The sequence below is a fragment of the Carcharhinus amblyrhynchos genome, chromosome 5 (genome assembly GCF_965287045.1).
Source record: "Carcharhinus amblyrhynchos chromosome 5, sCarAmb.v2.hapA, whole genome shotgun sequence".
NCBI classification, from domain to species: Eukaryota; Metazoa; Chordata; class Chondrichthyes; order Carcharhiniformes; family Carcharhinidae; genus Carcharhinus; species Carcharhinus amblyrhynchos.
This window is the reverse complement of record NC_137328.1, coordinates 37000143-37014828: the sequence shown is the minus strand read 5'-3', so window position 1 is coordinate 37014828 and position 14686 is coordinate 37000143. Positions and strand designations below refer to the sequence as shown.

Sequence of the window (14686 nt, the reverse complement as noted above, 5' to 3'; positions counted from 1 at the left end):
GAGGAGGTTTACTAGGCTGATACTGGAGTTGAGGGGGTTGAACTATGAGGAGAGGCTGAATAAACTAGGCTTGTACTCGTTAGAGTTTAGAAGAATGAGGGGAGATCTCATTGAGACATATGAGATGATGAATGGGATGGATAGGATAGAGGTGGAGAGGCTCTTCCTGCTCAGAAAGGACAATAGGACTAGAGGGCACAGCCTCAAGGTAAGGGGAGGCAGTTTAGAACAGAGTTGAGGAGGAACTTCTTCACTCAAAGGGTGGTGAATCTCTGGAATTCTCTGCCCGTTGAAGTGGTGGAGGCTGCCTCGCTAAATATATTTAAGACGCAGGTTGATAGGTTTTTGATAGGCAAGGGGATTAAGGGTTATGGGGAGAGGGCGGGAATGTGGAACTGAGCCATGACAGATCAGCCATGATCTTATGAATGGCGGGGCAGGCTCGAAGGGCTAGATGGCCTACTCCTGCTCCTATTTCTTATGTTCTTATGTTTGCTTTGCTTTATGATTTATGATTATGATGCAATATCCAAATCCCTTTGCTTCTCCACAGTTCCTACTGTCTCATTAAGAAAATAAGGGCATCCAACAAGTTGTGTAATCACTCCTTTTATCATTTTAAATTATCTGAGACAATAAAATAAAGTAGTCCTCCCTTAAAGGCCCATTCACTTTATTTAAACTGGCCTATGATGGCCCACAGGTTGAAGGCTAATTCTGCTCTGTAGGATCTAAGTGTAATGTTCCTTCTTTCCCTCCTAGACAGTGGGGCAAAATCCCACACTCTAGGTAACTTTGACCTGAAACTGTTTCCTGTAGTGATTTTGGTTTGGCTTCTTGTCTAAGCATCTGCATTTGTTGAAATAGTTGATGAGAACTATTAACAAGTATAAGTGAGTTGCTATCTTGTTCACAGGCTTTCCTATTATCAAAGAATAGTGGATATTGTACCTGAGAACTTTGCAGCTCTGTTGCCAGCAAATCCACTCTGTATTTACAAATATGGTGATGAGAGCAACAGTAAGTAATGAGCATCTGTTTGGACTTACAAGCTAATGATTTCACTGACTTAAATATTGAGAACTGAATTTTACCTGTTTAAATTTGTATTGGCTTAACAACTGTACTTAAGAAAGTAGGCTGCTTCAGAGGTTCAGATATTCAAGCATTATTACTTCACATCTTGTAAAATTAGCCTTTAACACTGATGTAGTTCAACTTTGATCTGGTTCTTGAAATATCGTATTTAGGTGAAAGAAAAGTTAAATATTTTAAAGTTAAATATTTATTTAAAGATAAATAAAGTTAAATGCGTTGAAAATACAGTGACAAACAAATTGCTGCTGTTACACGTTGACATTAATGTTGCTCTGTGAGCTGTGAAGTATCCTAAAATAACATAATGGAGGTGATTCTCCCAACCCACCATGCTAATTCTTAGTGTGGCAGGCCGGGAGAATCGCATGTTGGCCAATTTGTGGGATTCCCATAAGCATTCGCACCTCCCAGGCTCGGATTCCCAGCAGCATCTGCATGGTGCCAGCTGGGAGAAGGGGCTAATATTTAAATAGCCTTTAAACTACAATTTAAATTTAATTAGCAGGCCCTGCACTGAATTCTCCGGGCCTACTAGCATCTCCCACCCTGTCAGGAATATTTCACTCCAGTGGGGTTCGGACTAGCTCCCCACTTTCGGGGAACTGGTGGGACGATCCTGCTTGAGTGAAGGTGGGCAATCAGGGGCCCCCCAGGAGGTCAGGCAGTGAGGGGTGGGTGGTTCCTGGGCACGTTGGCAATGCCCAAGGGACAGAGTGCACATGTCCAGGGAGCGCCTTGGTGCTGCCCACCAGGGCTAGCTGGGGGGGCGGAGCCTCGGGGTGATGGGGTCCTGCTGCCATTTTGCATGGGGATCGGTTGGGGCTGGAAGGAGGCCATTGATTGGGGTGGCCTGGGAGGGAGCGGTTGTCACAATGGGGGTGTCTGCCAAGGTTGGGATGGGCTGGAGATCAGAGCACTCCTGGAGGGGGATCAGAGCTGGCCTGGGAATGGTCGCAGTAGGGCTGTGGGGGGGCTGGGCGGGGGGTGCAGTACTGTGAGGGTCCCAGGCTGGCCAGTGATCGAGCTGGCCCATAAACTACAGACTGACAGTTGGGGGCCACTGCGCATATGCTCAGTTCTGGAACTGTCAACCTCTGGTGTGAATAGACCCTGCCCCTGAGTTTTTAATAATAGTTGATTATGCAACGCAGAGATTATAGTGTGTGGGAGAGTCTTTGACTGAAGTTGCACTGGAAAACCTAGGGAGATTTACATTTGTTTTCCTGCAAATTTGACACTCAGAACTTTTTGGGGAGAATCGCAGCCAATTTCTTTTGGTGATTTGCAGTATTTCAAAGATTTTGGATCACACTGGCTCTTTTTCTCTCTATCATTTTAGCTACACGTTCTGCTTGCAAATGTCTGTGTGCGGCCTCTTGTATGTGCTGTCACTCAGTTTTGTGAATGGGTACACTCTCTCACCCTGTCTTGTGCACAAATCAACCCCTTGTACAGGTGCTATCCCTTTTCATGCTTGTGTGCATGTGGACATGTACATTTGGACCTGCTCTTCCTCTTACCGTTCCTCACATTTATGAGAATCAGTGAGTGAAATACTTTCAGAGCAGCAAGCAAAATAGTACTGTGTGTGTCTGTGTATGTGTGGCTGGGTGGCAGTGCCGGGGGGGGTATTTAAAACAAATGCAGGATGCCTAATAGAGCCAAAAAGTTAGTAAACAAAATTTTAACAATTTGACATGAAATCTGGAGCTGTCTTCACGTTATTTTCATTGATGCTTTAGGCTCTCTACCTGGTTATGCTGTGGCTGTTAGTCTGTGCAGTGCTATTAAAAGCAAAGCAAGTAATGATGAAATCCTGAGCATATTAAAAGACCTCCCAAATCCTAACCAAGAGGATGATGATGATGGTAAGGAATTGTTTTCTATTATGGTGGGAAAACTGAGTGATTGACAAAGACAAACTTAAAAGCATGTGTTAATAAAGGAGAGCCAGAACAGAATTATTAAAAGCATATAGATTGACTGGTTTGCAGTAATAGACAAATTGATTAAGTAGTGCAGTAAGTGTGGCCTTCCAAAACACATTCCAAAGCACTGCATAACAGACTGTTTCAAAGGGACTGAGATAAGATTGATACATAATTGGCCAAAGGATAAGAGCCACAGTGTAGTAGGAATAGACATTTTTCTAATTGGGGAGAAATATTCAATGGGGACCCAGGGGCTAGTATTAAGACCATTGGTTTTCTTGTTTATTTATCATTGATGTGGACTTGGGTGTAGGGAGTACAATTTAGAAGATAGGGGATGATACAAAATTTGGCAATATTTAGTAAGTCAATTTGTGGCAAGACCTGGACAACATTCAGGCTTGGCAGAAATGCCATGTAGTGACCTTCACCTACTGACTTTCACTGGTGTTACCATTGCAGAATTCTCCCATCATCAATATTCAGGGGGTTACCATAGGCCAGAAATGTATCTGGACCAATAAAGAGCAGGTCAGAGCCACAGCGTAGTGGGAGCCGATGTTTTTCTGACTAATGAGAAGTTTTGATAGAGTAACTAACAAGAAATCCTTTCCAGTGGCAGAAGGGTCAGCAAATTGATTGGTAAAAGAACCATAGGTGACATGTGGAAACATATGTCTTGTGAAGTAAATTGTTATGATCTGAAATGTACTGCCTGAAATATGTGGAAACAAAATTTTGAAAAGTAAGTGGGTAAATACATGGAAAGGAAAAGTTTTTTTGGCTAGGAAAGTGGAACTAATTATATAACACTTTTGAAAACCTGACACTGGTACAAAGGACTGAATGGACTCCTATCATTCTATAATTTTATAATACCATCCATTCAGTTAATATCGCTTGCTATGATTCTCAGACTTGTTTAATCTGTCACTGTTACCTGGAAGAATGCTACTGGAATCAAATGATTGACTTGCTTGAGCTGCCATCTTTCAGATGAAGGGTTCAGCTTTAATCCCCTGAAGATTGAAGTTTTTGTGCAGACTTTACTTCACCTGGCTGCCAAGTCCTTCAGCCATTCCTTCAGTGCTTTGGCAAAGTAAGTGTGTTCCTTTTCCAAGAAGAAAATAATTGCAATCAGATGTTTGTGTCACTTTGCTCATTAATCTTTTGATTAACTCAAAGAATAAAGAGATTTCTTCATTCTGACGCTCTATAGTATAGGACTTTGCTCTCCCTGTATCCTGGTCTTTACGGTTAACCTGTGTCCTGCTAAACTGTTAGCACAGTCCAGTGAGCAGGGTAATTTGTATTCTTAGGGTTAGTTAAAGTTTCAAACGGACCAAGTTTAATTTTATTATTTAATGATTAATTTGGAGCATTTGTCCCTGTGCGTAAGTGTGAGCTACTGCTTTCATGTTCACTCGAGGTGGTCCCTAGTAAGTAGATTAAGATTGACATCAATGATTCTCCACATTCAGTTGCTTATTTTACTTCAAAGGAGCATTGAATGCAAATCACCAAAGGAAGGGAAGTCTATCTCAGGCAGGGTCAGTTGTAGCCAAAAGAGAAAATGCTGGAAAATCTTAATAAGTCTGGCAGTATTCGTAAGAAGAGAAAAGAACTGACGTTTCGAGTCCAGATGATCCTTTGTCAAAGGTACTCAAAACATCAGCTCTTTTCTCTCCTTGCAGAAGCTGTCAGACGTGCTGAGATTTTCCAGCATTTTCTCTTGGTTTCAGATTCCAACATCCGCAGTAATTTGCTTTCAGACAGTTGTGGCACCTTTTTGCTCGGGGAAATTATAACAAAGGGAATGAAGGAGAGCAGTGCGATTGAGGCGAGAGAATACGTCTCTGTCCAGAGTCTAGAAAATGCTATAAAGCTTTCCATTTTAAACCTATATTTTATTGATGAACCATTTCACATTCACTTACACAGCTTTCACCAGTTGTTTTTTTCTGTAGGTTTCATGAGATTTTTAAGACCTTGGCTGAAGGTGATGAGGGCAAACTACATGTACTAAGAGTCATGTTTGATGTTTGGAAGTGTCATCCTCAGGTAATGGTTCTTCCTTTCTCTTATGTCAAACAATAAATCTGTTTTAGAGTGTAAATTGAAAGCAAAACATGTCCTACTTTATCATTTCTCTTTTCATTTTAAAAGTGGCCTAAATTTCCTTCTCTTTGAGCAAAGTGGAATACTCCAATCAAATGACACGCCACATTTGAAGGGAGTGTGGCCTTAAGTTCATGACAATGGAAGTTGAAGCCATTGCCTGATCAGCACTCCCTTCAGTTGCAACTCCCTACTGGGAGTGTGAAATCGATGAATTAACTCTTCAATGTCACATTTCTGATCTGTCTCATATGAACTACTTTTTCTTGCTATTCTACAGATGATGGCCATGTTGGTTGATAAAATGATCAGAACACAGATTGTAGACTGTGCAGCAGTTGCCAACTGGATCTTCTCTTCAGAAATGGCACACGATTTCACCAGGTAATCTGTGTATACATTTGGCAACATGATATTCTAGTAATTAGTGTTCCGGTCTTTGCTACGGATTGGAACTAACTTTACTATGGTACTTTAGGTTATATGTTTGGGAGATTCTTCACTCCACCATCCGAAAGATGAACAAGCATGTACAAAAGGTTCAAAAGGAGCTTGAAGAGACTAAAGATAAACTGGATAAACAGCACAAAAGAGTAAGTTTGTTTTGTGTTAAATCAACTGGATATACTGGTTAGCACTGCTGCCTCACAGTGCCAGGGACCTGTGTTTGATTCCCAGCTTGGATCACTCTGTGGAGTCTGCTTGTTCTCCCTGTGTCTGTATGGGTTTCCTCTGGGTGCTCCAGTTTCCTCACACAGTCTGAAAGATGTGCTGGTTAGGTGCATTGGCCATGTTAAATTCTCCCTCGGTGCACACAAACAGGTGCCAGAGTGCGGCAACTAGGGGATTTTCACAGTAATTTCTTTGCAGTATTAATGTGAGACTGCTTATATCACTAATGAATAATATAAGTTAGAATAGAAACAGCACTTGTGGAGAGAGAAACTAAGTTAACATTTCGGATCACTAGCCTTTCATCAGAAATCCACCTGAAATGTTCACACTGTTCAAGAGGGAGCTGGATGTGGTCCTTGTGGCTAAAGGGATCAAGGGGTATGGAGAGAAAGTGGGAGCGAGGTACTGAAAGTACGCGATTAACCATGATCATATTGAATGTTGGTGCAGGCTCGAAGGGCCAAATGACCTACTGCTGCACCTATTTTCTACATTTTTGTGTAATCCTTGATTCCCTTACTGATTGAAAGTTTATCTCTCAGCCTTGAACATATTTAACAACACAGACTCTGTGGCCCTTTGTGGTAGCAAATTCCACAGACTCGTTGCAATCCGAGAAGAAATTTCTCCTCATCTGTGTTTTAAATGGACAACCCCTTACTCTCAGAACCATAGAAAACTACAGCTCAGAAACAGGTCTTTTGGTCCTTCTTGTCTGTGCGAAACCACTTTTTGCCTAGTCCCACTGATCTGCACTTGAACCATATCCCTCCAAACCTCTCTCATCCATGAACCCGTCCAAATTTTTCTTAAATGTTAATAGTGACCCCGCGTTTACCACTTTATCCAGCAGCTCATTCCACGCTCCCAACACACTCTGCCTGAAGAAGCACCCCCCCCCCCGCGAACTAATATTCCCTTTAAACTTCTCTCCTTCCACCCTACACCCATGCCCTCTGGTTTTTGCCCTCCCCTAGCCTCAGTGGCAAACGCCTGCTTGCATTCACTCTATCTATACACATCAAAATCTTATATGTCTCTATTAAATCTCCCCTCATTCTTCTACATTCCAGGGAATAAAGTCCTAACCTATTCAATCTCTCTCTCTGTAACTCAGCTTCTCAAGTCCCGGCAACATCCTTGTGAATCTTCTCTGCACTCTTTCAACCTTATTTACGTCCTTCCTGTAACAAGGTGACCAAAACTGTACACAATACTCTAAATTCGGCCTCACCGATGCCTTATATAACCTTACCATAACACTCCAACTTTTATACTCGATACTCCGACTTATAAAGGCCAAAGTATCAAAAGCACTCTTTACAACCCTATCCACCTGTGACATCACTATTAGGGAATTCTGTACCTGTATTCCAACATCCCTCTGTTCATCTGCAGTCTTCAGAGTCCTACCATTTAGCCTGTACGTTCTACTTTGGTTTGTCCTTCCAAAGTGCAATACCTCACACTTGTCTGCGTTAATTCCATTTGCCATTTTTCAGCCCATTTTTCTAGTTGGCCCAAGTCCTCTGCAAGCTTTGAAAACCTTCCTCACTGTCCACTACACCTCCAATCTTTGTATCATCAGCAAATTTGCTGATCCAATTTACCACATTATCATCCAGATCATTGATATAGTTGACAAACAACAATGGACCCAACATCGGTCCCTGCGGCACTCCACTAGTCACAGGCCTCAGAGAAGCAATCCTCCACAACCACTCTCTGGTTTCTTCCATTGAGCCAATGTCTAATCCAATTTACAACCTCCCCATCTATACCTAGCGATTAAACCTTCCTAACTAACCTCCCATGAGGGACCTTGTCAAAAGCCTTGCTGAAATCCAGGTAGACAACATCCACCGCCTTCCCTTCATCCACTTTCCTGGTGACCTCCTCGAAAAACTCTAATAGATTGGTCAAACATGACCCACCACGCACAAAGCCATGTTGACTCTCCCTAATGAGTCCCTGTCTATCCAAATAATTGTAGATCCTATCCCTTATGACACCTTCCAATAACTTGCCAACCATCGACGTCAAACTTACTGGCCTGTAATTTCCCGGATTTCTTTTGGAACCTTTTTTAAACAACAGAACAACATGAGCCACCCTCCAATCATCTGGCACCTCCCCCGTGAATATTGACATCTTAAATATGTCTGCCAGGGCCCCTGCAAGTTCAACACTAGCCTCCCTCAAGGTCCGTGGGAATACCCTGTCCGGTCCTGGGGATTTATCCACTCTGATTTGCCTCAAGACAGCCAGCACCACCACCACCTCTTTAATCTGTAAAGGTTCCATGACCTCCCTACCCATTTGCCCAATTTCCATAGACTCCATGCCTATTTCGTCAGTAAATACGGATGCAAAAAACCCATTTAGTATCTCCCCCATCTCTTTTGGTTCCATACACAGTCTACCACTCTCGTCTTCAAGGGGACCAATTTTATCCCTCACCTATCCTTTTGCTCCTAACATACCTATAGAAGCTCTTTGGATTTTCCTTTACTCTGTCTGCCAAAGCAACCTCATGCTTTCTCTTAGCCCTCCTGATTTTCCTCTTAAGTAGACTTTTCATTCTCCTCGAGCATCTGATCTGTTCCTTGCTGCCTGTACATTTCATACAACTCTCTCTTCCTCTTAATCAGTGTTACAATCTCCCTCGAGAACCAAGGTTTCTTATCCCAACTTACTTTGCCTTTAACCCTGACAGGAACATATAAAGTCTGCATTCTCAAAATTTCTCCTTTGAAGGCCTCCCACTTTCTATTTACATCCTTACCAGAGAACAGCCTGTGCCGATCCATACTTCCCAGATCCCTTCTCATTTCATCAAATTTGGCCTTTTTTCAGTTCAGAACTTCAAACCGAGGACCAGATCTATCCTTATCCATGATCAGGTTGAAACTAATGGCATTATGATCACTGGATCCAAAGTGTTGCCTCACGCTCACATCCATCACCTGCCCTAACTCATTTCCCAAAAGGAGATCCAGTATCGCATCCTCTGTAGTTGGCACCTCTATATACTGATGTAGAAAATTCTCCTGAACAAACTCTACCCTGTCTAAACCTTTAACAGTATGCGAGTCCCAATCTATATGTGGAAAATTAAAATCCCCTACTATCACAGCTTTGTTTCTTGCAGTTGTCAGCTATCTCTCTGCTGATTTGCTTCTCCGGTTCTCGCTGACTATTGGGTGTCTATAATACAACCCCATTAATGTGGTCATACCCTTCCTGTTTCTCAGCTCCACCCACAGGGCCTCTGTAGACAAGCTCCTGCCTGAGTACCGCTGTAACATTTTCCCTGACCAACAATGCCACCCCCCCCACCTTTAATCCCTCCGCCTCTATCATGCCTGAAACATTGGAACCCTGGAACATTGAGCTGCCAGTCCTGCCCCTCCTGTAGCCAAGTTTCACTAATGGCTATAATGTCATATTTTCACGTGTCAATCCACGCCTTCAGCTCATCTGCCTTCCCTACAATACTCTTGGCATTGAAATAGACACACCTCAAAAGGTTATTTCCACCACACTCAACCCTTCCATTTATGATTTTGCTTGAACTAACCTGTCTTTTTACCCCTGCTCCACTATCTGCTCTGGCACTCTGGTTCCCATCCCCCTGCAAATCTAGTTTAAACACTCCCCAATAACACTAGCAAACCTCCCTGCAAGTATATTGGTCCCCTTGTAGTTCAGGTGTAACCTGTCTCTCTTGTACAGGTCCCACCTGTCCCAGAAGAGGTCCCAATGATCCAAGAATCGGAAACCCTGCCCCCTACACCAGTTCCTCAGCCACATGTTCATCCGCCCAAGCATCCTACTCTTACCCTCACTGGCACGTGGTACAGGTAGCAATCCTGAGATTACTACCCTCGGGGTCCTGCTTTTTAACTTCTTTCCAAGCTCTCTATACTCTCTCTTAAGGACCTCCTCACTTTTCCTACCTACATCATTGATACTGATGTGTACCGTGACATCTGACTGATCACCTTCTGGTCCCAGACCCACCTACAAGGGAAAACAACCTGTCAGACTCTACTCTGTCAAACCCCCTGTGAATTTCTACATGTCTCAGTAAGAAGGCCTCTCATTCTTCTGAACTCCAATAAGTACAGGCCCACCCTACTCAGCCTCTCCTTATAAAATCTATTGATACCAGGGATCAATATAATGAGCCTTTCCCTGGACGCCTCCAATGTCAGAATATCTTTCCTCAGATAAAAAGACAAAGCTGTTCACAGTATTCCAGGTGTGGTCTAACTAGCGCCTTGTATAGTTTTAACAAGACTTCCTTATTTTTACAAAACAAAAACCGAAGACACTGGATAGACTTAGTAGGTCTGGCAGCACCTGTGGAGAAAGAAACACAGTTAACATCTCAGATATGTGTTTGTGGAATATTACTTCTGCAGTATTATCCTTAAATTGCCTATTTTTATACTCCATTCACTTTGAAATAAACATTCTATTTGCCTTCCCTGTTACCTGCTGTTTATGATTTATGCACGAGGACCCCAAATTACTGCAGTTTTCTGCAGTCTTCTTCCATTTAAATAACATTGAGCAAATGTGTTCTTCTAACCAGAGTGCATAAGTTCACATTTTCCTACATTATTTTCCATCACCCAAGTTTTTGCTCAATCACTTAACCTGTTTGTATCCCTCTGTAGACTCTGTGTCATCCTCAACTGCTTGCCTTCCCACCTATTTGTGTCATGTACAAACTTGGCAATAATACATTCACTTCCCTCATCCAAGTCTCCCTCCCAACTTTATCTTTACTTTATTTTCCTGATCTTATATGTTTGATATTCCTAATTTGTACCCTTTTGCTTCATAGTCTTATCAGTTTACTCTTTTATTTCCTTTCAAAAGAGGTGATGTGTGTTCAGGGAAGGGTGGGATAGCCAACTATATTTGTACCAAGACTAAAAATTATGCCTTGATTTCATGGAACTCCCATGTTGAGATTATCCTTTCATATTTAAAGCAAACTTCGACTGGAAAATATAACTTCTGTGGTTAGGATCTGAGAAATAAATGAAATGTGAAAAAATGTAGTGGCAGTGTTTACTCTGTATCACTAGAGAGTGCTGAAATTTCTTGTTGCTGAGGCCTATGGCAACACATGGGGAGTGGAGCAGTGGGTACTTGTGGCACCAGTTCCAACTCCTGAGAGAGCCTGAATTTCATGAGCTGTTTGAAGGGGAAGCAGAGAACCCTTAACAAATTTAATCAGTTAAACCTTGAATGGACAACCACCTATTTTTAATTTTCTTATGCTAAGGGTAGGGACCAAATTGGCTTATTACTATACCAGCCTTGTACGTATCACAAGATAATGCAGTGAAAGAGGTAGAAAGTCTATTCATTATGAAGATATAGGAGAGAGTGTTGACTGATATTTGTCACCCAACTACTCTAAACATCAAATTAAATATCTTCCTCCAGCAACAAATGTTACTAGGGCCAAGGAGCAGATGGGTTTTCATGTAACATGGGAAGATGAAAGAAGCTACTTGTGTGGTTGTCATGTAGGTACTTCAGATGACTACAAAACATGAGAGAGGATTAGACCCTTTACTCAACATCAGATGAAGCACAGGACATCTGCAGTTGCCCAATCAGAAATATATAAAATTCTTGTTCAAAAGAAATTGTCAGCAACATACTGTAGAATGGAGAGGGAGAAATTATAAAGCTTAGGACAATACTATGAGCAGAATATAAAATTTCAAACTAATTGGAGAAATGGTATGATTGTATTTTTTTCTAAAGCGAGACAGTGATGATGACTATGATCAGAACAGTGATGATGATGAAGATGGTCCTTTGGAAGAACAGATTGAACGTCTTCAGGAAAAGGTTGAATCTGCTCAAAGTGAACAGAAAAACCTCTTCTTAGTAATTTTCCAGGTAAAGTTGTATGTTGGGTTCCTATTTTAATTGGCTTATTTTTTTTACATTTGTTCCATAGAATTCTTCATTTAAGTACTGAAGATTCTTTATTCTTCACAGCGTTTTATCATGATCTTGACAGAACATCTTGCAAGGTGTGAAACTGGTGGTATTGATTTTAACACCCCTTGGTATAAGAACTGCATTGAACGATTGCAGCAAATCTTCCTCCAGGTTAGTAATGTGACCCACTGGTCATAAAAATCAAAATCTATATAAGGTATGCAATTGGTAACACATGGCCTGTCTAAATACAAAAAAATCTGAGCCACCTTTAAGGAATGGACAGTTTTGAATTTATGTAGTACATTACCAGCACCTTTGGATGTCTTGACTCCGTGCCAATTTATTACTTTTGAACTGTAAGTAAATGCAACAACCCAGTTGCATTCAGCTTGGGCAGGCACACAACAATGAGATGAATGACAAGCTAATGGAGGGTGGTAATTGTTGACTAAGACACTGTGATAACACCTAGTCTCTTTTTGATGTAATTTGATCATTTGTATCCACCCAGGCAGGCAGATGGGGCCTCAATGTCTCGTCCAAAGACAGCAACTCCAACACTCACTTCAGACTTTGTGTTGCACTGAAATGTCAGTCTAGATTTTGTGTTCAAATAATGGTCTATTGCAGAAGTGACTACTGCCACTGAATCAGTCAGGTAAGAAGTCTCACTACACAAGGTTAAAGTCCAACAGATTTATTTGGTAGCAAAATCCACTACTTCTGGAGCGCTGCTTCTTCGTCAGATAAGTACTTTATATGTCTTTATATGCCCTGTTTGTAAACAGAACTCCCACTTACCTGACAAAGGAGCAGCGCTCCGAAAGCTAGTGGATTTTGCTACCAAATAAACCTGTTGGACTTTAACATGGTGTTGTGAGACTTCTTACTGTGTTTACCCCAACCCAATGCCGGCATCTCCACATCATGACTGAGTCAATCTGCCAGTTTTAAACACCCAGTCCCAACATGTAAGTCTGTAGCATGATTTGTCTGTTAATTCATGCACTGTGTACTATACTACAAGGGGAATTGGAATGTAATTTATTTGTTTCCTTTTTCCTCACCTCAAAGTAAGATGTTGTGATCTCCTGCTGTATGTTACACCATCTCAAGTTCCTCAGGAGAACCTACAAAATAATTGGTAGAGAACCATGTATTTTGGGTGTGTTGTTGCAGCAATTTTGATTTTATGTGGACCGTGCAAACTTGCACTGGCCACTGCTCAGACGAAAGATTGAACTAACTTAAAAAAAAAATCCTGTACCATTAACTAGGTCAACTTAAATTGTTGGACAGGCACCATAATGCAGAAAATGGTCAGACATCTGATGGCATTAGAACTTTGTAGATAGTTCCAGGCCAGCAATATTATAAGATAGTACTAAAGTTTTGCTTGTTTCTGTATTACAGCATCACCAGATCATTCAACAGTACATAGTTACTCTGGAGAACCTGCTCTTCACAGCTGAGCTGGACCACCACATACTGGCTGTCTATCAGCAGTTCTGCGCGCTTCAGTAATAAAGATTGTGCTGCAGCTGCGTTTTCAAATTCCCACCGTTTTTTTGGGACGTCTTTAATCTTACATCGGTGAATACAGACTCAAACAAGCAACATTCGTGTGTTGATAATACCTTTCTGAAGCGCTTTTGCTCAGTTACCTGTGACAACCATGGAGCATGAAAAAAAGTTGCCATTCATATTAGAAAGGATCCCTCTCCCTAAAGTAAACAAATAGACTTTAATAGTTAGAGACTTTAGAGGTTCAAGAGATGAACATACATAATTTGATTTAATTTTTCTGGTATTGACCTAAGTTTTAAATTTGCTTTGTACTTGGTCTGGTTTGGTTGTTGGATACAGTGTAATGCTGCATCTTACTAATACCTGCTCTTATCCTCATGATCAATCTTACAGTTTGTACATTTAAGTTGCATGTTGTAACTTGTCTGAAATTGTGCTCGATAGTAGACCAAAGTTTTGAATTTAGACGTTGTATTGTGTTCTTTTGGTCCTAGTAACAGCAGACAGGTAATTCCACTAATATCAATGGGACTGAAACTTATTTGGAATACTGTTCCTTTTTTAAAAAAAGATAAAGAGGTAAATGGTGTTTTAAAATTTTATACATCCAGCCAAGTCACATACAGAATATAGGAAATGGAGAGGTGAAGTTACTACATGGTTGAAAAAAAACCGAATATTTTTTACAAATCTAATGAAAATGCATTGATTTTAGGATGAAAGCAGTGTTATAATTTATTGGGTCCAGTCACTGTCAAGCCATCTGGTTGTACTACAAACGATATTCTGAGCACTTCAGGATCCTTTTTAACTGATCACTTAGACGGTACTTAAGACAGCTACCAGTTGGTCATCTCTCATCAACTGCTCTGGCATTGAAGCTGCAGCAGCAGTAAGTCAAGTGAAAATTGTGCTGTTTTCATTAGCAGAATATCTGCCCAAGCTTTGTCCTTTATATGAAAGGCCACTACAGTATGTGACTGGTTTCCTGATCATCTAACCTCTAATGTCACATCATCTTTACTCTTCAAAATCCATGAGCCCCCATCAATTCCCACATAATGCCAATGTGACTTAATAAATTGATGTTGGGTGTATGTTTTGAGTCATGTTGCTACAGGCAAATTTTATGAGAAAAGCAGAAACTACAAATGGGTAAGCTTATTGGGGATTATAGATTACTTTTATTGAATTCATTCATTCTTTCTAAACTGCTTTTCTACCTTTAAACCACCAGATTGTATATAAAACAAGGATACCACCCCTCAGGTATAGTTTTTTAAAACACAGACATCTGTCTTATTCAATATTGAGAAATCCTGGCAATACCTGTATTCAGAGACATTTAGTTTAGTAAA

At 41.2% G+C, this 14686-nt stretch overlaps 1 protein-coding gene across 4 annotated transcripts in view; it reads left to right on the top strand.

Annotated features, from left to right (window-relative positions):
- The window catches only part of ncbp1 (nuclear cap binding protein subunit 1), a 79686-nt gene extending 66360 nt beyond the window's left edge, over positions 1 to 13326 (top strand). For 2 of the 4 annotated variants that reach the window (XM_080188664.1, XM_080188667.1), the window contains 9 exons: positions 917 to 1020; positions 2841 to 2966; positions 4026 to 4128; positions 4997 to 5090; positions 5428 to 5531; positions 5626 to 5740; positions 11616 to 11753; positions 11856 to 11969; positions 13215 to 13326. In XM_080188664.1, coding sequence (XP_080044790.1) covers positions 917 to 1020; positions 2841 to 2966; positions 4026 to 4128; positions 4997 to 5090; positions 5428 to 5531; positions 5626 to 5740; positions 11616 to 11753; positions 11856 to 11969; positions 13215 to 13325 — 1009 coding nt within the window. In that variant the 3' untranslated portion in view covers position 13326. Of the gene's footprint in view, positions 1 to 916; positions 1021 to 2840; positions 2967 to 4025; positions 4129 to 4996; positions 5091 to 5427; positions 5532 to 5625; positions 5741 to 11615; positions 11754 to 11814; positions 11970 to 13214 lie in introns of those variants that run through there. The other 2 variants (XM_080188665.1, XM_080188666.1) reach the window with 2 other exon arrangements.
- The last annotated feature ends 1360 nt before the right edge of the window (positions 13327 to 14686 follow it).